Here is a 21,209-nt window from a genome sequence, read left to right as displayed (position 1 = left end):
TTTTACGCCGGATGCCCTTCCTGACGCAACCTTCTCTAACCGGGCTTGGAACCGGCAGAGGTAGAGAAGGGAACAGCCTGGAGTCGAACCCGGGTTTCACGGACGGAAGGCGCCGCAAACCAGCACGAGCTAAACTGGCTCCCTCTAACACAGCCATAAAGACTTGATTTCTTTTCTTATCCTCCTCCACTTTCCACGACTCATTGAACTCCACCCTGCTGGAGATGGAGCACACACAGCTCTTGCATTGTTAATTAAAGTGCTACGGTTTGTCTGTCATTGGCTTCTCACATTCCTGTCTGGCTGTAACAGTTTGTAGCTCAGCTCAGATCGAGTCTTCAAGGCCACACAGCTGACATGAAAACTGAATGTGCTCCAAGTCATTGCACATAATCGCGCCACAGTCTGACCTGACTCAGTAAACCGCTTCCAAAGGCTTTTATTTTGGCATCTTACTGCTGTCTATTTATCAGGCAAACGGTGACTTTTATTGCTCTTCGCTTTGTCTTTTCTGCTTTGGTTCAAAGGACTTAATGGCTGGTTAAAGGATGAGAATAGAAATAGGACAGGTGGTTCAGGTCAATCAGGATTCAACAATGCATCATGTGGGCCATTACAATATAAGTGTGTGTGTGTGTGCATGTGTGTGTTTGCCAGTACGAGTGTGTGGGTTTTATGATAATCTAACCACAGAGTGTCAAAGAGATTCAATGAAACCTTTATCTAGATAACAAAACATCTCTTTCCTGTTTTTGTAACTTTTACTAACCAATGCAAAAAAAGGTTTATCTGATGTGTGGTAAATAAAACCATCTGACAAACATTTCTCTTTGTTTTAGTTTGTTTTAGTTATAAATTGACATTAATTTAACAGCTGATTTAAGACTTTTAAATTGGTTTTTGTATTCAGATTACACTTATGGGTCTAATTGAAGAAAATACTTTTTTTTTGCTTAGATTCTTTTTTCTTGTCTTATTTGCTGGTTTGAGGTGAGAATAGAAAACAGTTTTGCATAATATTTGTTGTCGCACTGCTTTATATGTACAGTATTGTTTCTGCAAAGCCCTGCTTCTTATTATATTATTTTCCTCCTTTTTTGTCTTTGTCTTGCTTTTAAATGTCATTTTCTTGTGTGTCTTTGCTGCTTCAGGGGCCTGTTTGGGTAAGATTCCTCGTGTCATTCTAGTTGCATCTACAGTCCAGCACATTGCAGGCAAACTGCAGCACTAATTCTCTAAGCTTTATACTTTTACACTGCTCAGTTGATCTAATCATCTTCAGAGCTTTTTGGCAGATAAATAATGAACTGCTCATCTTTAAAAATTCTAAATAAGAGTAGAAGAACGTGTTAAAGGGAACTGCAGTCTGTTCTGGTTTTTGTAACACATTCAACTCATTTAATAAATAACCAAAATAAATTAGAACTTAAATGTTTTGTTAATATTGGGTATTCAATTCATGCTCTAACCTTTATATAGTCCTAACCAAAAGTAACAGATTTTTTTTAGTTTTCTCATCATTTCTACACATGCTAATGCTGTTATAATCCAGGTTTCCGTGGTGTTTTCTAGAACTTGATGCTTTGTTCATAGCAGAGAGACAAACCATCTCTCTGTACTTTCAAAACAACAACAAAAATCTTAAAAAATCTCAGAAACCTGCATCTTTAACTTGTAAAAAATTTGAACCAAAAAAAACAGTCTGTTCACCAACCGCACAGCCATACCAGGCCATCAGGATGAAAAAGCCTTTACTCTGGCATGTAACTACTAACCAGGTGGTTGTTACAGCCATCAAGGCTAAAATGAATCCATCAGTCGTTTATTGTTTGGATCAAAAGATAGTTAAAGGTAGGACTTTAGAAGGCTTACTAGCTCCCAGATCACTCACAGTTATTTGGAGTAACGGTGCAGTACTGGGAGTATTTTCCTTTTCTAGGAAAAACACAGTTGCACAGAAACACTGCTTGTATTTAAGTTTCAGTATGTTTAAATGCTCCTTACCTGAATTTAGCTCAATATTCCAGAAGAAGACTGAACAAGACCATGCAATGAACCTTCTTAAACATTGTGGAGGCATGTTATAGGGTCATTCAAAAGTAATGGGGCTGCAATTGCTGCTTACTATTTACAGAGTGATGCAACTATTGTTTTGTATTCATTTATTTCCATTAAAAACACTTTAAATTTTCTTTGCTTTGTCATTGTGGAAACTGTTTCCATAGCTTCAGTCTTATTATAGTTTTAATCTAACTTAAAAACCAAAAATAAGCCTAACATTTAGTCCCTGTGTGTCTCTTTACTGTCTCACTCTCAGTTGTTTTGTTCTGTATTCAGAAATGTTCTGTACCAGTTTTGCTTTTTCCCTTCTTGTTCTTTGTCCATCTGTGCCTTTTCTTAATCTTCTGTTCTTTGTCCTACTGTTGTGTTCCGTTGTGTTTCCATCTCCAGTGACTGACAGGTTACAGACTGCGGCCAAAGCCTCACAGAACTGTTTTAGTTTACATTCGTTTAGAAACAGACCAACATTTTAGAGCTAATTGAATTTGTTTGTATTTGGTAGATTGATGCCTATTAAACTCAAAAACTTAGCCAAAATTCACTTTTTTTTGTTGCTCTGCCATCTAAGACTGGGTTAACCCTTGTGCTATCCTATGACCCCACCCTTCCATTGACGTGTTCTCCCTACCATGACAAAGTGGGATAAAGGTGGAAAGATTTCATGTAATCCATGGACACCAGTGAAGATCACAAATCATTGAAGAAAAAAGGTTCAGCGTACTGTCTAGTGGGTCTAGATGACCCAACTCCCAATGTTAAAGTGTCTAGGATAGCACAAGGGCTAAAGTGATTTGTTAACTAATGTGAAAAACACAAAGTTTTTAATGATGCCATAGATGTGGAGTAAATGTCAGTATGTCTTTAGGTGGAAGCACTCAGCCACTTTAAAAGCCAGGAAATACAGTTAAAAACGTTCTTTGAGATCAAAACATTTTCTTCTTCTTCATAAATTAGCTTTATTTGGCGAGCACGTTTTCATCATTACTGTCATTCCTAAAACTCTCAGCTGTCACTGCTGCATTTAACAATTTTCAACGACAGTTTAATCCCTTTTATTCGTATATTTGAAGAAATTTATGCTGTTCCAGAATCTGTTCATAAAAGTTGAAATGCATATAATCCATTAAGATTAGATTTTCTATGTTATCACTTTCTTTCCTCATCCTCCCCTTGCTGTGTCTTCTTCTCTTTGCAGTGATGGTGGCATTGGTCAGTCTCAGGATGACAGCATGGTGGGTACCAAGCAGTGTCGCCACAGTGTGGTCATGATGCCAATTCCAAGCAACCTGTCGTCCAGCAGTCCTGACCTCCTGCAGCCGGCGTCCAACGTCCTTGACTTCTCCAACCCTGCTGGTAAGAAGTCATCATCCAGACTCCCACATGAACCTAAGCCTTACACCATTATCCAACAGTGAAGCACAAGTTGACCCGATTGTTTTCTTCATTTCTATTGACATGTTTCACACCTCTTGTTGCATCTCAGTAAAATAAAGTCTTATTCTTAAAGTTGCAACTGAAGAAATAAAGAGCAAAAGCTTCAATCCAACAAGTTTCATCCTTTTCTTTTGCTGTGAACCCCCACATTGTAATTAGTTTGAGTTAATACGAAGCATGACTTCATTAAGCGTTTTAATTAAGAAGATGCAATCTTTACAAGCTTGAGCTGGAGAAAGTGAACATTGCGTGATGAAATTACACAACCTTGCCCTCCGTAATCTTGTTGTCAGTTCTTTGGATTAGTTTAAGTGAAAAAGCAGTTTAGGTGTGTCTAGTGCAGTGTTTTTCAACCAGTGTGCCATGGCCCACTTGTGTGCTGTGGGAGATGGTCAGGTGTACCGTGGGAAATTGCCCTCATTCACTGATCTAAAAACATTTCCCATCTCCAGGATATCAGCTCTTTGTTCATCCAAACAGGTCCTGATAAAACACAGAGTAATTAGGAATATAAAAGATCGTAAAATACTTTTTTCTTTGTGTTTTTTTGATTCTATTAAAGACATTTTGATAAGAATGACGGTACCGCGATTTAGCCGTAGCTTCAGCTGTATTAGGAAAAGTCCCGCCCCTTTAACTGTCTCCACCAATCATTCTTGGAGGCTTAATCACACGTCATCAGTCTGACCAATCAGAAGTGGTTAAAGTCTTCACTTCCTTGTTCTGATTCTGCTCATAAGTTTCTCATTTCCAACATAAATACCAGCTAAAGCTCGTCTTCAGCAGTGTAGCTTTCCACATAATCCGGTATCAGACCGTGGAACAAGTGAACAAAACAATGAAGCTCAGAGACGCGAGTCTATCTGCGTTCCGCGGCTGTTTGCACTACATCTCCCATGATGCATTGGGTTAAAGTGACAGTGTCTCAGCGCACATTAAGTCTTCGTTGTTAAACGTCTTAAACAACAACGAACACACATCAAACAGTTTTTAAATCTTCTGATTTAACTTTTATTATATCTTTTAGAAAAAAACAGCTGCAACTTCCAGCTTTTTCTGCCACAATTATCACAAAATTGCATGTGAGACTGTGGAGGGACTGTAGATCAATACAGACTATGAGTTTCTTCTTTATTTATTTTTTTGGATGCTGGTGTGCCGCAGGATTTTTGTCAAGGTTAAAGTGTGCCGTGGCTCAAAAAAGGTTGAAAAACACAGGTCTAGTGTCTCTTTCTAGATGAAAGAATTTGAGTGTTCATTTTGTCGAGAAACTGCGACAGACTGGCGACCTGTCCAGGTTGTCCCCTCCCTTCGCCCACAACTGGCCGGGATAGGCTCCAGCAGCCCCGTGACCCTGAAAGGGAAAAACGGAATAGAAAATGAATGAATAAAAAAAAAAAAGAATTTTGAAGACACATTTGACTCTATTTAAATGTGAATTCTTTTTTTGATCTTTTTGGCCTTGACCATCAGTCTGAATTTCATATGTAATGGTCACAGGATAAGTCCAAATTAAAGGAGGCCCACATTTTTATTCTCTTGTGGAACGCTCTCTGAAGTTACCTATTGGATTTTTAAGAGCTGCTCCCTTTGATATTCTGTGTATTTGTCTGGGCAAAAGGTCTACGAAAAGAAAAGAGCGACCACGTCTGCCAGAAGAAACCCCTCTTGGATTTATTGGTTATTTGTCTGAGAGAATGAGACAACGGGGTCACTCCCCTGCCAGTAGATCTCTTATGCTTTGACCCGTGTGTAACGTGTAGCAATGTTATACTACAATACAAACGTTGACATTTATCACCTGCCATTATAGCGAGTTTCCTGTAGTCTTTTGACATAGAGAGGGAAAGTCAGCCGAAAGCAAACCCTGTCCTCCAGGTGCTGTGCAGAGCTTGTAATGCCCCCAGCAAATCCCGTTCAGTAATTACATTACCATAGAAATCAGAAGCTCAGATGACTGTTGCGCATGCAGAGTGCTTCTGCTGCTGGCTACTGATGCTGGAGATCTTTGGAAATAATTTTCTATTTTATTCAGTATGATACAACTTTTATCTTCAAATTTGTTTTAGATAAAAAGTTTGAATGGAGCAGTCACTAATCCCCATAATCTTTAGTTGCAGACCTAAATAATTCTACATGCAACACGCTTTTCAGCGCTCACAGATCTTTGATCTAAAGATTATAAGCCTGTGCTGTCTGCAAAGTACAAATTGAGCTTTTAGGTCACAGTGAACTGGTGTCTCATTGTTGCTTGGTAGATTGGTTTCTGAACATGTCCGTATGAGGCCAGACTTGTAGATTTTTTCTGTTCTGCTGCTCTGATTTCAAACAGATGTTCTTGTGTCGACATGTTGAGTCATACTGAGCAGTTTGAAGCTGCAGAAAGAGCTCTGGTGTTCTCTACTCTTTTTTTTCTTGTGTTTTTGTGCTTTCTCCCACTCTCTCCTTTATACTTTTAATTACTGTGCTTTCTTCTCCTCTGCTTGCCAAGCTTTGGGACTTTACTGTAAGTATAAATATCTACAGCTTCATTATTTGTACACAAACGCCTCATATGTCTTTGGAACCTATGAACTCCTTTCAGTTTCATTATTTAGAGCACATGTGTCAAACTCAAGGCCAGCGGGTCAAATGTGGCCCGCCATGTCATTTTTAATTTCTTAAAATAAAAATTGGTGTGTTTTTATTCATATCTAGGGGGAATCGGACTTGAAATATGGGATTGGGCAACTATACATTAGGACTTAAACACTGTCCATATAACCTAACATGACAGAATCAAATGTAAAAGGATTTATGCTAGAGTAACAACATATGTTTTCTATGCACATCTAATTGTCACTTTAAAAAGTTATAATAAATAAATAATGAGTTATTCAACATTAAGGAGTAGTTACGTTTATTCTTCATTGCATTTAGTTACATTTATAAGTTATATCTGGCCCTTGGAGAACAACCACTTTGCAGATGTGGCCCTCGGTGAAAATGAGTTTGACACCCCTGATTTAGAGCTTGAATTATGTTTTTCCTTAGGCTTCTACATTTTCGGTTTTTCTTGTAGAACATCTAATAACTTATGTGTCAGAAACGGGAGAATAATACAAATTTTGTGTGATTTAATAAGCTTTTCCTTGAACTCTAAATGTATCTCTACAAGGCATATAAAAAGTGACATCTTTTGTGCTGAGCTCATATACCTCCAGATGTTCTCATGTACGATCCCTGCTTTCAGAAAGCAGAGGTGAGTAAATGAGAAAAAAGAAAAAAGGAGGGAAATACTGGGATCTTAGTGGGGATTGCTTAATCTCAATCAGTGCAGTGTTTGTAAAAAGCCTGTCCAGAGCCCTGTGTTGGCTTCAGTCCCTAAATAGATCCTCTAGTGTTGATGAAGACAAATGATACTTTATTAAAGATAATAACTGATTGGATGTTTGGTGGGTGAGCAGTGATTGTCCTCCTGCAGGTCAGGTTTCGACTCGTCCATAGGATCGAACATGACTCCCTCAGCCCTCCTCTCCCCCCCCAGGATGTAATAGCTAGCTATTTATCCGAGGACTACCCACACTCTAATCACAAATCACAGCTAATGAGACAGAAAGCATTTAGCTGCCAGTCAACCCCTCTCACCACCCTGCTGCACACAGACAAAGAGGCCTTTTTTTCTTCTCTGCTGTTCCAGACAGAGGAGAGAAATGGGTCGAATCCAGCGTCTCTATGCACGCCATAAAGCTCATGTCGAGTGTGATAGTATATGAGATGTATGATTCTTTGGAGAGCCACCATCTGCAGACAGTGCCACATATGCTATTCTGTTATTATACAATGCCTATCAGGATTGTATATTTGCAGAATAAAAAAATTAAACACTCAAAAGAAATGTACTCGTCTTGAAGAAACTGAAAGTCTCCATGTAGTGTTGAAATGCAGCATGTATGCAGAAAGAATTTGTTTGTGATGTAGAAAAGACTTCAGATATTTGCAGGGCGACATAAACAGTCCGATTTTGGCTAAAAACGGCATAATCATAATTAAAAGACCACTAAGAACGCTTTTAAAACAGCTCAAAATGTGACCGTTGTAGGTCTTTAATGACAGTAATGTAGTATTTGCACATAAGTACGTGATTATCATGAGTCAAGCACCACGCTTATTTTTTTTCAGTAATCCTCAGATCTCATGATCACCTTATGATCTCTCCCTGCTTTTCTGCAGCCTCATATGATCAAACTGTAGCTCTGAGATGATGTTGAGACAAAGACGGCATGTTTTCTGGCTGCTCCTCAACGGTTGTAGTAAAACTGTGTGGCTAACGAGTCGCTGAGTACTACAACACAGTGATGGTGATGAAGTGGAGGAAATGTTTCTATTATTTAATTGGAATGCTGCCATGAATGTTGCACGCATATTCTCTCAACATCCGCTGCTCTATGAATCTTCAATTAACATCAGCTTTTAGGCTCTAAAATAATGTAACACTGTCCAAACTAGGTTTTTTAGAGATGCACCTACATTTGGCTGAAAAAACATCAGTAACGCTTTATAATAAGAGTCCTAAATAAACTATTTAAAGACATTAACAAGCACTAAGAATGTTTTAGTAAATTGCTTATAAGTACAAAGCTTGTTAAGGAATCCTAATATAAAGTGTTATCACATCGGTAGCGCTTTATGATAAAAGTCCTTAAGATACTATTTATAAGACATTAACAAGCACTAGAAATGATTTATTAAGCTGCTTATAAGTACATTAATTAGCATTTGTAAATGTCTTACAACTGACTTATAAGTTTAAATAAGCTGTTTATAAGTACATTAACATATTCCTTAATAAACTACATATAAGCCATTATCAAGCATGAGTAATGTGGTATTAAGCTGCTTATAAAGACATTTATTAGCATTTGTTAATTCTATTCACCAGCTATTTATAAATTGCTTGTATGAGATAAATAAATATATTAACAGTTTTCTTATTAACAGTTTATTGAGTGTTCTGCATCCCCCCCAATCTAAAGCGTGAACAAATAGGGGGTGATCTTTACAAGCCGTTTATAAATTGCACGTGGACAGTTACTGCCCCTTGGAAAGGGCAGATTCTGAGTGCAAACATTGTGAAGTTTATTAAAATGTATTTAGTTTGAAATGTTATAAGGCACTAAGGCCCAATGTGTAGAGGACAGTTCGTGTGTCTCTGCTTTCACATTATTGTTGTGATGTGTCGAAGAGTTGTTATGTTTGTTTCTTTGGTTAGTGTTATAAAGGTCATTGTTCATATTCAGTACACTGTTAATATATTTATTAATCCCATACAAGCAATTCATAAATAGCTTGTGGATAGGATTAACAAATGCTAATAAATGTCTTTATAAGCAGCTTAATACCACATTACTCATGCTTGTTAATGTCTTATAAGTAGTTTATTAAGGAATATGTTAATGTCTTTATAAACAGCTTATTTAAACATATAAGTCAGTTGTAAGACATTTACAAATGCTATTTAATGTACTTATAAGCAGCTTAATAAAGCATTTCTAGTGCTTGTTAATGTTTTATAAATAGTTTCTTAAGGACTCGTATTATAAAGCATGATCAAAACATCAACACCCTGAAAGATTTTGTTGGGGTTGTGGCAGTTTCTTTAAAAATCACCTCCCGCACTCTTAGCTGTGACGTCATCCATTCTGCTCCTGAGCATTCCACCCATAGACTTCCATCCTAAATCTAAAAAATGACCTGAAGTTTTCATTATACCTGAACCGTTTTTTGCATAGGAACCATATGGTTTTTTTTTAAACAGCTGAATCCAACTGAAATGGGCCAATCTTTACAGAACATTTTAAAGCTTGAATGGTTTCTCTTGGTGAAAGTATGTTTAAAGAGCACAAAGTATTTGAAGGTTTTGAACAATTTCTCATTCATTTCCTGTAGGTCACAAATTTTACATATTTCAAAACCCATAAAGTGTTTGAAAAGCAAAAGTACAAGCAGAAATGAACCGAGCAAGCAGAATATTTTGAGACAGATTGCTTGAGTCACTGAAAGTATGAGGGAGCTTTTATCTGCCAAAAAACGTACTGAAAGTTGCAGGAGAATCTCAAAAATCTGAATGCTTTAAATCATTCACACAAAAATGAAATGTTGATCTTCAAATTTGGAGTTTTAAACTGTGTGTTACATTAGACATCTTACTTAAGAGTTATGTTGAAGAAAGCTTGTATGAACATGCAAACCATTCATTTCATCTAAATGTCAAACAAACCACCTATGCTAAGTTTGAGTTAAGTTCAGCTCTTTTCCACTTCTGTTTCTCTTTTTTGTTTACCTGTTCAACTTAACAGAGCATCATTTCCAAAGCAATTTTTTCCCTTAAATGATTGCGTGGTTTATTACACAGAAAAAGAAAGTAAAAAATATATTCTATTTAGCTAGAAACTGTGACTTTGAGTTGAATGATGGCAGCTGATTTCCTCCTGTGTTCCTCTTCGTTCCACCCGCAGACATTCCAGACCAGGTTATCCGGGTGTTCAAGGCAGACCAGCAGAGCTGCTACATCATCATCAGCAAGGACACCACTGCCAAGGATGTTGTTGCCCACGCTGTCAACGAGTTTGGCTTGTCTGCAGCCCCCGAAAGCTATTCCTTATGCGAGGTGTCTGTCAGTCCAGAGGGAGTAACAAAACAGCGACGTCTACCAGACCAACTCTCCAAACTAGCCGACCGGATTCAGCTCAACGGCAGGTAAGCAAGGGAAGTTTGCTCAGGTGTGAGAAGAAATGATGAGCTTTATAATGACACCGAAATAGATGGTGGTGGTTGACAGAATATCAAAGTCAGCAAATAGAGCACATCTGACATTTGATCTGGTTGGATCCAACCATGTTTCTGGGCTTTTTAAGTATGTTGGTAAAGAAAAAGCACTTAAACGTGATGCGCAGGGGGAGTTCTGGGCAGAGAGCAGCTGGAAATGGAACATGGGTTTTCTGAGGATGCACACAAACACTACTGGTTTAAAGTGATTGAAGGAAAGTCTAAAGATGTAATGGATTAAAAACCCAGACCTCTGAGATGCTAAACTTTTTTTTGTCCTGTCTGTGTTTCTGAAAGTGTTCAGATTAAGCCAGTTCACTGCCTTCAGCATCTCTACTGTATGTGAAGCTAAAACAAATGTTTTGGATTTGGCTAGAATTTCCTTTTAATCTTCTACATCCTATAAACCTTTAACATTGCAAAACATATTATCTGATTATGTTGTTTGTTTCCAATGACTTTAGCCCATAATTCATTTTTTATCCCTATTTTGGTCTCCTTCTTGTTCAACATGACATTTTGTGGGGTCTAAAGCATAATTGGAGCCTGCCTCCTCCTCCTCCTCCATCACTTTTCACAGTTTTCTCTCTCCTCTTGTCTCCTGGGGGGCCTCGTCGGTCCCCTCCCATCAAGGCTGGCATGAATTTTTCATACTGTGCGGGACGGGGGCTCTGTAGACAGCATGGCATGTCTGGAATAATTCATGTAGACAAGAGGAGACGTATATAGTCATATAATTACTTTCTATACACATTTATGTTTTAATCACATTAGTGTGTGAGTTTTGATTGATTCAACATAGATTAAGATAAAATATCCTCATAAATAGTCGGATTATTTATAGGAGAAAATAATCCATTTTAAGCTCACACAACTTTTGTAGTGTGTAAAATCTGCATTAACATTTTTTTTAGTTTAATTTATTTCTTTACAAAAGCAGTCAGGAAATGCATGTCTCAAAAGCTGCCCCCCCCCCCCCCCCCCCCCCCCAACTCTGCTATAAATGATTGACAGAAGGTCTGTGATGGGGGGCCGGGTGAGCATAGAGCTAACATATCTCACATTGCCAAAATAAAAATTCAGGGAGTGAGCCAAAGCATATTATGTTCTCCGCCCACAGCGATTTCCACTAGCCTGGTTCCAGAGGTTTGATGCATTTAGTGTCACTTTATCTGTTCTGCTTTCTATACCGCTATTTCTTTTTTCTCTGTCCCGACATGAGCCTCCTCTTCCCAAGCTCTCCATCCTCTCTGTCCCTGCAGCTACTTGCTCTCATTTTATTAAATGTTGTATTTTTCTAAACTTATATTTCTTTTTTATCACTGTTCCTCATTTTCCTTCTTGTTTTTCTGTATTTAACAAACAATAGGTTTGTTAGGATTGAATACATTTCTGTTTTTTTTTTGTCCTATTTATATAATTTCCTTACAGCAGAAATAAACCAGGTTTCTATTTCTATTTTGAGTTTTATTTTGATGTCATTTTGTTTCATTAAGTTGGGTCAGGGGGCATTCTGTTCATTTGATCATTACATTTTTAATTGTTAAGTCTGTAAAGCACTTTGCATTCTTGTTGTATGAAAAGTGCTTTTTAAATAAAGTTGGATTTGATTTGGTTGTCAGACTTGTAAAAACTGATATTCTTTTGGTTTTTTGCTTCATCTTTCTGCATCTTGTTATTGCTTTTCAGTAGCAATGTTCCAGAAAGCGTGAACATTACTCTTAAACATGACTCCCTTTTTTTTACTTGCTTGCTAGCTTTTCTATAAATGGTTCCTTGCTGTTAAAGCAGTTTCCCTTCTCATTTACTGCAAATCAACGTAAAATCAAACAGTGACCTCTTAAAGAGTGTAAGGAGTCCTCCTTTTCTTCTTTGATTTCTTCTTCTTTTCAAGTTTAACTGACGTTGCATGTTGTAGGTCCCCCTTTTTGTCCTGTAAGCATCCTAAAAAATGATGTTCTAAATCATTTTAGATGTCATTCACTGTTCTGTCTCTTGGATAAAGGGATTACATGTTTTTAATCTGTTACATTGCCTAGGAACACCAGGACACTATATAAAAAAAGCCTAAAATAAAGCTTTGCTCCTTTCTTTTTTTGAAGGTACTACCTAAAGAACAACATGGACACTGAGACGTTATGTTCAGACGATGACGCTCAGGATCTTCTCAAAGAGAGTCAGATCTCCCTGCTGCAGCTCAGCACCATGGAGGTCGCTGCCCAGCTTTCCATGAGAGACTTTGAGCTCTTCCGCAACATTGAGCCCACAGAGTAAGTGGCTCCTAATCCTAATTCAGATCATTTGTGCACAGTCACACTAAATGAATGAAAGATTCATAATGATTTTCACACGTACAGATTGAGGACACTGTCTGTCTTTACTCTCAGGTATGTGGACGACCTCTTTAAGCTGGACTCCCCTCTGAGTCGTGGGAACCTGAAGCGCTTTGAGGAGGTGATGAATCAGGAGACCTTCTGGGTCGCCACAGAGATTTTAAGAGAGCCAAACTCTGTGAAGAGGATGAGGACCATCAAGCACTTCATTAAGATCGCTCTGCACTGCAAAGAGTGCAAGAACTTCAACTCCATGTTTGCCATCATCAGGTGAGGATTGCATGAATATCCCCTTTTTAGAGGGGATGAGGATCTCAGATCCCATGCAGTCAAGATCCGAGACCTTTCAGCTGTAAAATATGAGTCGCAGGAGAAATGCTTACACCCGTTTGCGGTTTGGCAAAGCAGGTGAAGATAATATCAGCTTTTATCAGAGTCAATCTGAGCTGAAAGACTTCACAAAGACCTTTCTGGAGACATTTCTGATTATTTGAGGAGGAAATCAATCCAATCAAACAAATAAAATTCAGCCCAACACCTATAGTTTCCACATTGTGTTGTTTTTTGATTAATTAAGCAAAAATGTCACAGCTGTTTTTTTTTACAGGATTCTGTTAAGACAACTGTCTAAAAAACTCAGTTTCGAGAAGTAAATTTTTCTTTTTTTACTACAAAAATCACAAAATTGTATTAAACAGTTTTTATGTTTTATAACACAAATCACCAAATACGAAGAGACAAAGTAAAAAAAAGCATAAACAAGGTCAAGCTGAAAAAAACAGGCCAATCTCCACAAAACTATGTCTGATGTTCCAAAGATGTATTCCAGTCGGAACTCTTTTAATGCTTTAAACCAAAATTTTCAAAGATAAAATCTCTTTGAAACCTTCTTGGTGAATTTTGAGTGACAACTATAATAATGGACGTCTACGCCATCATTAACAACCAATGTGTGATTGGTTCACTGGTGAGTTCAGAGACTACTGAGGATTAAACAAGAAATGTAAACCGAACATCTGAATACCAAAACATAGCAAGATGCAAAAAGCAGCAATAGTAGCTGGTGGTTAGTTAATGGTTATTAGTTTTCTGCACGGGTCTGCTTTGTTATATTAATTTGTAGACGTCACAAACTGAAGTTAATTTCTCTAAAAAAGTTAGTTCTTCTTTCTTTCTGCCCTCTCGTTTCACTCACTGCTCCCTGGTTTTCTCTCTGCTTGTTGGCTCTCCCCTAAACCCATTTATCTCTGCTCCATGCATCCCGTCTGCCTGCCTTTATTGGAGTTCCTATTTTCTTTCTCCCACAGCGGGCTGGACCTGCCGCCAGTGGCTCGGCTGCGGAGCTCTTGGGAGAAATTGCCCAGTAAATATGCAAAGCTCTTTGGGGACCTGCAGGACGTCTTCGACCCGTCCAGGAACATGGCCAAGTATCGCAACATGCTGAGCAGCCAGAGCATGCAGCCGCCCATCATCCCACTGTTCCCAGTGATCAAGAAGGACCTGACTTTCTTTCATGAAGGTAGAAGTCACATGACGTCCTTTTTTTAAGGAAGCTGAAAACTAAACTTGTTGCTTAAAGGTGACATGTCATCCTGTTCTGCTGATGCTGTCGACTTCCTTCCTCTCTCTAGTTCAAAATGTCAAACTCAGCCAGAGAATTTACTTCTGCTGCAAGTTTCTTGTTCTAAAATGTGACCCAGAATCTGTTCAAAGCCACTCAGACAGACCTCTTCTTACTGACTTTCAATTGAAAATGTTCTTGCTGACCCTGATGAGAATGATGCAGAGAGGTTTTGTAAGTGCAACAGGAGAAATAAAAAACTTTCTGTGCTTAGTAAGGGTGACTAAGCGGTATAAAGATGTTGATCTGTTGCAGGGATGGAAAAGGAAAGACAACATTACATTGCACATAAAGGTTTACTCATTTAGCTGAACGCTCACAGGATGGTTCTTGTGCTGGTCTTGTGTGTTCATGTGACTCTGTCTCCTCAGGCAATGACTCCAGTGTCGATGGCCTCGTGAACTTTGAGAAGCTGAGAATGATCGCCAAGGAGATCAGACACGTGGTGCGCATGACCTCTGCAAACATGGACCCTGCCCTCATGTTCAGACAGAGGTTGGTTATAGATGCAAAAGTTCACATTATCTTTCTTTATTCCTGATTTCATGAAGTTCCCTCACTATTTAGATGAAAAGGATTCCCATTTATTTGAGTGCAGAACCCTCACAGGACACTGTTAGTTCTCAGTGTGTTGATGTCTTGTTACTTTAACTTCGAATAAGCTAAATAGCAAACTTCTGGTTCTGCATGCACAACTTCCTTCAATTTGTTACCTAATAACTGGCTCATCCTGTTTTCTGTCAGTCAGAGTGGAGTAAAATGATAATAAATTCACATTTTAGGAAAAATGAAATAATTCTGCGTCGGTCATAGAATGTGTGAACACCCTAAAACTTTAATTTGACATTTGTCTACTTTTTTTGTTTTGTATTTCAACATAGTATAAACAATGATATACAAAACACTGACAGATGAGATGACAAATTCTTGAAAACGTTGCCTTCTCAAGAAAGAATGTGTGTGATTTCAGGAATCTTAAGCATTTTAGGGATAAGCTGATCTTTGATCTTTCCGGCAGTAAAATATCAAGAGCAGCTACTCACCAACTGACACGGTTATGTGGGCAGAGGAGTGTGGAAAACATGGTCCACCTAGTGCCACATCAACATGCAGCCACATATTTAAATGTCTGTTAAAGTCACAATTTGATTTAAAGAAAGAGAAGAAAAAAAAGGTAGTTAAATCTAACATCTTTTTTTAGTGTTTGTAACATTTGCTACAGCTTACTAATCATATTTACTGTAGAAAATGAGGTATTTGTCAAATATTTTGCACATATTTAAAGTTTCTCTAGAATATGGACACAAAATATGACTTATACCACTTTAAGCTTTAAAGTTGGACTTACTTTTAATCCCTTTTGGTGCTGATCGTGTTCAAAAGGTTGACTTAGTTATAAACAGGCTAAAGAATGACAACATTACAAAATATCAGGTTTTTGCAAAGTTGACCTGAAATGCAAAAGTTTATAAAGAATCAACAAACCAGTGCATTGGATTTGTGACTTGCTGCGGAATATTGAAAAAGTAACTTATCATTTTTCATCATTTTATTATTGCCCCAGCATATCTGGCTTAAACTTGAATTTTTGACAGCCTTTCCCCTTTGGAGACTGCAAATGTTGGCAAAAAGGGAAGCACATTTGTCATCCCTCCACCAGAAAGCCTGGATCCCTCACCGATGGGATCAGGCACACACTCAGAGACTGGTCCAATCAATTTCCATTCGCTCTCCGTCTGCCTCACAGCTCTCTGTGTTTGCGTCACATTCCTCTGTGGAATGGAACCACCTGAGAACAAAAGGCATTGATTAAACCCAACTGAATGTGGAATTGATGCCAGCCGGAGTGTGTATTTGTATCACTCAGTTCTGTGTGTATCTATCACAGTCTGTCACTGCTGCGGTGCATGACTGCCCCCTGCAGACACTCTCTTCATACTACAATTTCAGAATACACTTCTTTTTTTTTTCTTGCAAGAAAAACAACCTCCTGTGGTTGTGTGTCCATAAAGGACAAAGTTCAAGTTGATATGGGGAGATGTCAATTGTCTGGTGTCCTCACATCTCCAGTCATGTCCTGTTTGTTTTTGGTGGCATGAACTTCACACGGTGTTGTCTCCTCCTCCTCCTCCCCCTCAATCCTTGAACTTGTGCTTAAGTCGCACTTCAATCTTCCCGCCTCTTGCTTGCAGGAAGAAGAGGTGGAAGAGTTTAGGGTAAGTTTGTTGTAGTTCCAGATTCCACCCTGTTCTAGCCTGAAACGGCAGAAGCTCCGCCCACCCTGCATCCCCATTGCCAAAATACTCTGCATGACACCCCATCCCCTCCACCCTCATCATTACTAAGTCTGCCTGTGCTTCTATGTGATTAACCCCCCCCCCCCCATTTGCAGTACCTATTCACAACCATACTGAGAAACACAACTGACCCCCCAGTTTGAGTCACATTGTAGCTTCACATAACAATCACCTAAGCTACAACTTTTATTGTGAGTAAAGGTTCAAACATGTCACTAGTTGAATGCATCTAAAACCTAAATCAATGATAGACAAAGACAGTCACAATATGTGTGGTTTTCAAATGTGAGGTGGTTAGTTTAACTGTGGGGCAATAGCTGACCTTCACATGTCTTTTTAGTCTATAAGTCCCTTTACCTTAAAAGTATGTCTAGGTAAACATCTTTGTTGTTGTTGGTAATGGCTTTTTTAATTGACAAGCCCATTCCTAATCTTAGAACGACATCTCTGATAGCTACATACATGATCACACTCTCTGTATACAACTTTAAGTGAACAGTTGCTCATCTTTCAGCATGATAGGTTTCAGTACAAAGTTAGGAGCCGGCTGACCTGTAGCTTAATACTGATGGTCATGCTCTGCAGTACCCACCATGATCCACAAATGCTACTATAAAATAGACTTTTTGGCCTTGGTTAGCACTTTTTTGTAAGTTTGCTGGAGATGAATGGTCTGCGATGAGTTATCTTTTTTTTTTTTTACTCCTAAAAGAACAAATAACATCTTTAGTACATATTCTAGTTGGAACAAAAGTATCTTTCATTTGTTAATGTTTAAAGAGTGAATACGCACAACTGCAAATAGTTAAATGTGAATACACACGGAGGACTATATATAGATCAAATCAAATCAAACTTTATTTATGCGTAACTCAAAGCACTTTAACATTTTTTAAAGATACATTTAAACTTTAAATATCTAACTAAAGCTAAACTTCAGCATCTGCAGCATTGATAGAAACCCCATGTTGAAATGAAAATCATGCAGCTCTCCTAAACCTCTGGACATCTGTTGGCTTGTGGGTTTTTCTTGAGGAAAAAGTCATAGAAAGTGAAGCACATTGTGTAAATATTTTTTTTGTTTTACTATTTGCCTCGAGTCTTGTGTTTTTTATCTGCATCTGGCATAAATGACCCTTTGTTGCATATGATGCATCTCATGTTTTCTAACCCTTTTTGCCTCCACCTGACAAAATGTATTGCTGTTTGGAACTGTGATAGCATGGCACATTAGGGAGTGCTGCCTCTCTCCCTTCTAAATGCATGGTCCTGTTTTAAAATGTTGTCCTTTATCTGTTTTAATTTATCTGCAGATCCACTAACTTGCATTTTATTCTTTTCTCTTTTTTTTTGTTTCTCTGCACATCTATATTTACTTCTGATCTCTTTTCTTTGGCTTTTTGCTCCTTATTCCCATTTTGTCCTGACTTTAAATTTCATTTGTTGTCTATTATTGTCCCAAACTCTTTGCTTATGCACATCCCTTTCTCTTGTCCTAATTTTTTCATCGACTTGATCTCATTTCCTGAAAAAAAATGTCTCCCTTCGCCTCCTTTCCTCGTTCTTCCCTTCTCCGTCCTCTATCGTCACCTCTTTAGGTCTTTGAGTCAAGGCAGCACCAACTCCAATATGTTGGATGTCCAGGGCGGCGCACACAAGAAGCGAGTGCGCCGCAGCTCGCTTCTGAATGCCAAGAAACTGTATGAAGATGCTCAGATGGCCAGAAAGGTGAAGCAGTACCTTTCCAACCTCACTGTTGAGACAGATGAGGAGAAACACCAAATCATGTCCCTGCAGTGCGAGCCGTCTTACAACACCTGTGAGTAACAGAGACTGTCAAAAGGAATTTTTCCACTTCCTGTTTACAAAACTATGAAGGTGGCTCACATAGAATGACCATGGTGCTCTTTGGATACCATTCATTGTGGGAAGAAGCCCAAGGTTTCTTTAAATGTTAAACTCTTTAATAATATAGGTTAAGATGATTTATACAGTATTTCTGTGTTGTTTTTAGGGGGAATGTAAACATCCATATGGTAACGCATCATTTAACCACATAGGAACAGTGTAAAAAAACCATTTTAGAGTAGATAATCTCATTACATCAAAGTCAGGCCTTCATCACTTTTATTTGTTGTTGTTTATCTTTGCTTCATATCACAAATCCTGTCATTGGCGGCTGAGCGGCTTATAGTAACTGAACCGTAACAGCAAGAACACTTTGGTTGAGCTCTCACAAGTGGTGCTTACCACACCTTTAGACATTGATACGTGATCTTATTTGGAAGTTCTATCAAATGTTTTTGATATAATTTTGAAATTCAGTAGCAACTTATTAATCTGAACTGTTATTTATTTTATTAACCCTTTAACTGTCTGCTCAACCAAATAGTAGAGCACATTTAGAGCACATACCTTTAAAAACCCTGATTGTGTGTATTACTCTCCCTAAGCAATAAGCAGCAGAAAAATTATTTTCTTGATTTTGTTTTGTTGTTGACCTATGTTTTAAAAATTCCAGTATAAGAAAAATGTAATTTAGCACCACAATTGTAACTGAATTCAATGTCTTGTATCACAGCTGAGATGAAACGCATCCCCATAAATTAAATCTGCATCCCTTGCTTTCGCACTCAGTGAGTAAGAACATGAACGAGAGGCGCCCCACTAAGTCGAACATGTCTCCGGTGTCTCTTCGGTCAGCTCTGCAGTCCGGGAAAACTCAGAACCGAGTGTCCCAAGTCCTTCAGGTCCAGGTTCCACTGAACCCTCTACGGAAGAAGAGTCTGGCTAAAGACAATGGGACACCCAGTGAGTACATCTAAAGCCAAAGCCTACCTCAAACTCATTTAGTTCTACGTTTCAATTTTCTTTCCCGTCTAGTTTCTAATGTTCCAAAATAACTATTTGGTAATTTTGACAAACTTTTAGGTTGTGATATGAGCTATTTAGATATGTACGGTAATATTTTTCTCTTTTTTCCCATCTTTTAGCCTCCAGCTCCCCTCAGGTGATAAAGAAACCTCCAGTGAACTCAGATGACTGGGTCACAAAGAGACCGTCAGAGGACACCATCTCCAACATCTCATCTCTTCACTCCAGCCCCTCCTTGTCTTATCAGAATTCACCTCTAAAAGGTTGGCTTAAGAAAAGCTTCACCTCTGAAAAATATGCTGATCCCCGGCTTCTTACAAGATAAAATGCTATTGATGTCGTTTTTCTAATTAGAAGTTCTTGTTTTTACTTTTGATTTTTTAGCAGGTTTGGCAAAGTCCCACAATTCCAGTCAGATGAACTTATCTGGATCTTCATCGTCGCTGACGAGCGACGCCAGCACAAAGACCGGCACCGTCAGTCTGCGAAGCTTCGGAATAGGTGGGGCACTCCTCCACAAGAGGGTCCTGCAGATGACCAGGCAGCACGACAGGGAGATGGACGAAAATCCAGAAAGGAAGAGGCAGGAGACAGAGGCAGTTCAGAAAGGATGGAGTTTGTCAGAGGAGAGGAGAGGAAGACTACAGCAGCCTAACAGACAAAGAGTCCTCACAGATGCAGGGGTCACGCTGGTGAGGGCGAGAGATGGAAGCCCAACACAGAAAGACAGGGAGGGACACTTGGGGTTTTCTTCTGGTCCGCAACTCAAACCAGCTCCCCCTGAGCCCCAAGTCCTCAGACCCAAACCCCAATCAGAAATTCCCTTCAGAAAGAGGCTGAAGTCTCCGTTCAGGGTGCTGAGAGAAAGGAGTCAGTCCAGGGAGAGGCTGCATCCTAACAGTGAGCAGGGAGCGCAGAGGACATGTCAGGATGAGACAAAAGAACAGGCAGAGCAGAAAGCCAGCAGATCCTTCAGCCCCGCCCATTTCCTCTGCCTCTGCAGGAACAGACATGCACGGAGAAAGACAGTCTGAGCTGTTTACTGTACGACTTCAGAGGACTCTTTGTTGAGATTCTTTTCCAAAATGCATTTTGGTTTCTTGAAATATTTGTGATTTAAAGACAATTATGTGGCGTCACAAAGCGGGCAAAACCGTTTTCTGTTGCCTTGGAGACTCTTGAGACTGTTGTTAGTGTTGGAAAAGATGATACTGTCTCAAATTTAAGCTCAAAATTAGCGACATTTGTAATTATAAAACACCTGAAACTGAACGTTCACAGGCCTTTATGTTGGAAACTTTGAGTTTGTTTTCACGCTGCTGCGTTCAAACTCACTTTGTTCCTCTGCAGTTGAGTTTTTTTCTTTCATATGAAGTTCAGATAACAGCTGATGATTTCCACACAGGCTTGTATTTGGTTTTACTTTGTTTGCTGCTTGTGCAGGTTGGACTTAATAGTTTTAAAAAATTAAAAAGTTCTGACTAAGTTGAGTTCTACGTAAACTAATGAGGGCAAATCTCACCTGTTGCAGTGCAGGTATTGTATAGAATTCCTAGAAATGATATGGATACAATTTTCAAATTTCCTCTCTAATTTTTTTTTTTTTTTACAAAGAATGATTTAAACTACCCTGTGACAGACTGGCAAACTGTCCAGGGCGTCCCCTGCCTTCGCCCACATGTGGCCAGGATAGGCTCCAGCAGCCCGTGACCCCGAAAGGGAAAAACGGTTAAGAAAATGAATGAATAAAATTATTTAAACTAAAGAAAGTCGAAGCTTTTA

At 38.8% G+C, this 21,209-nt stretch overlaps 1 protein-coding gene across 30 annotated transcripts in view; it reads left to right on the top strand.

The window, feature by feature from the left end:
• Nucleotides 1-21,209, top strand: part of rapgef6 (Rap guanine nucleotide exchange factor (GEF) 6) — a 122,642-nt gene that overhangs the window by 93,119 nt on the left and 8,314 nt on the right. For 4 of the 30 annotated variants that reach the window (XM_011483170.4, XM_078930955.1, XM_078930958.1 and 1 more), the window contains 12 exons: nt 3,257-3,414; nt 5,987-6,001; nt 9,993-10,233; nt 12,405-12,572; nt 12,690-12,905; nt 13,943-14,154; nt 14,628-14,751; nt 16,449-16,472; nt 18,152-18,372; nt 19,191-19,364; nt 19,547-19,690; nt 19,812-19,928. In XM_011483170.4, coding sequence (XP_011481472.1) covers nt 3,257-3,414; nt 5,987-6,001; nt 9,993-10,233; nt 12,405-12,572; nt 12,690-12,905; nt 13,943-14,154; nt 14,628-14,751; nt 16,449-16,472; nt 18,152-18,372; nt 19,191-19,364; nt 19,547-19,690; nt 19,812-19,928 — 1,814 coding nt within the window. Of the gene's footprint in view, nt 1-3,256; nt 3,415-5,986; nt 6,002-9,992; nt 10,234-12,404; nt 12,573-12,689; nt 12,906-13,942; nt 14,155-14,627; nt 14,752-16,448; nt 16,473-18,151; nt 18,373-19,190; nt 19,365-19,546; nt 19,691-19,811; nt 20,472-21,209 lie in introns of all 30 variants that reach the window. The other 26 variants (XM_078930946.1, XM_078930957.1, XM_078930964.1 and 23 more) reach the window with 15 other exon arrangements.

Source organism: Oryzias latipes, chromosome 14 (assembly GCF_053564925.1).
Source record: "Oryzias latipes strain Hd-rR chromosome 14, Olatipes_Hd-rR_3.1".
Taxonomy (NCBI): domain Eukaryota; kingdom Metazoa; phylum Chordata; class Actinopteri; order Beloniformes; family Adrianichthyidae; genus Oryzias; species Oryzias latipes.
This window is presented reverse-complemented; position numbering and strand designations above follow the sequence as displayed.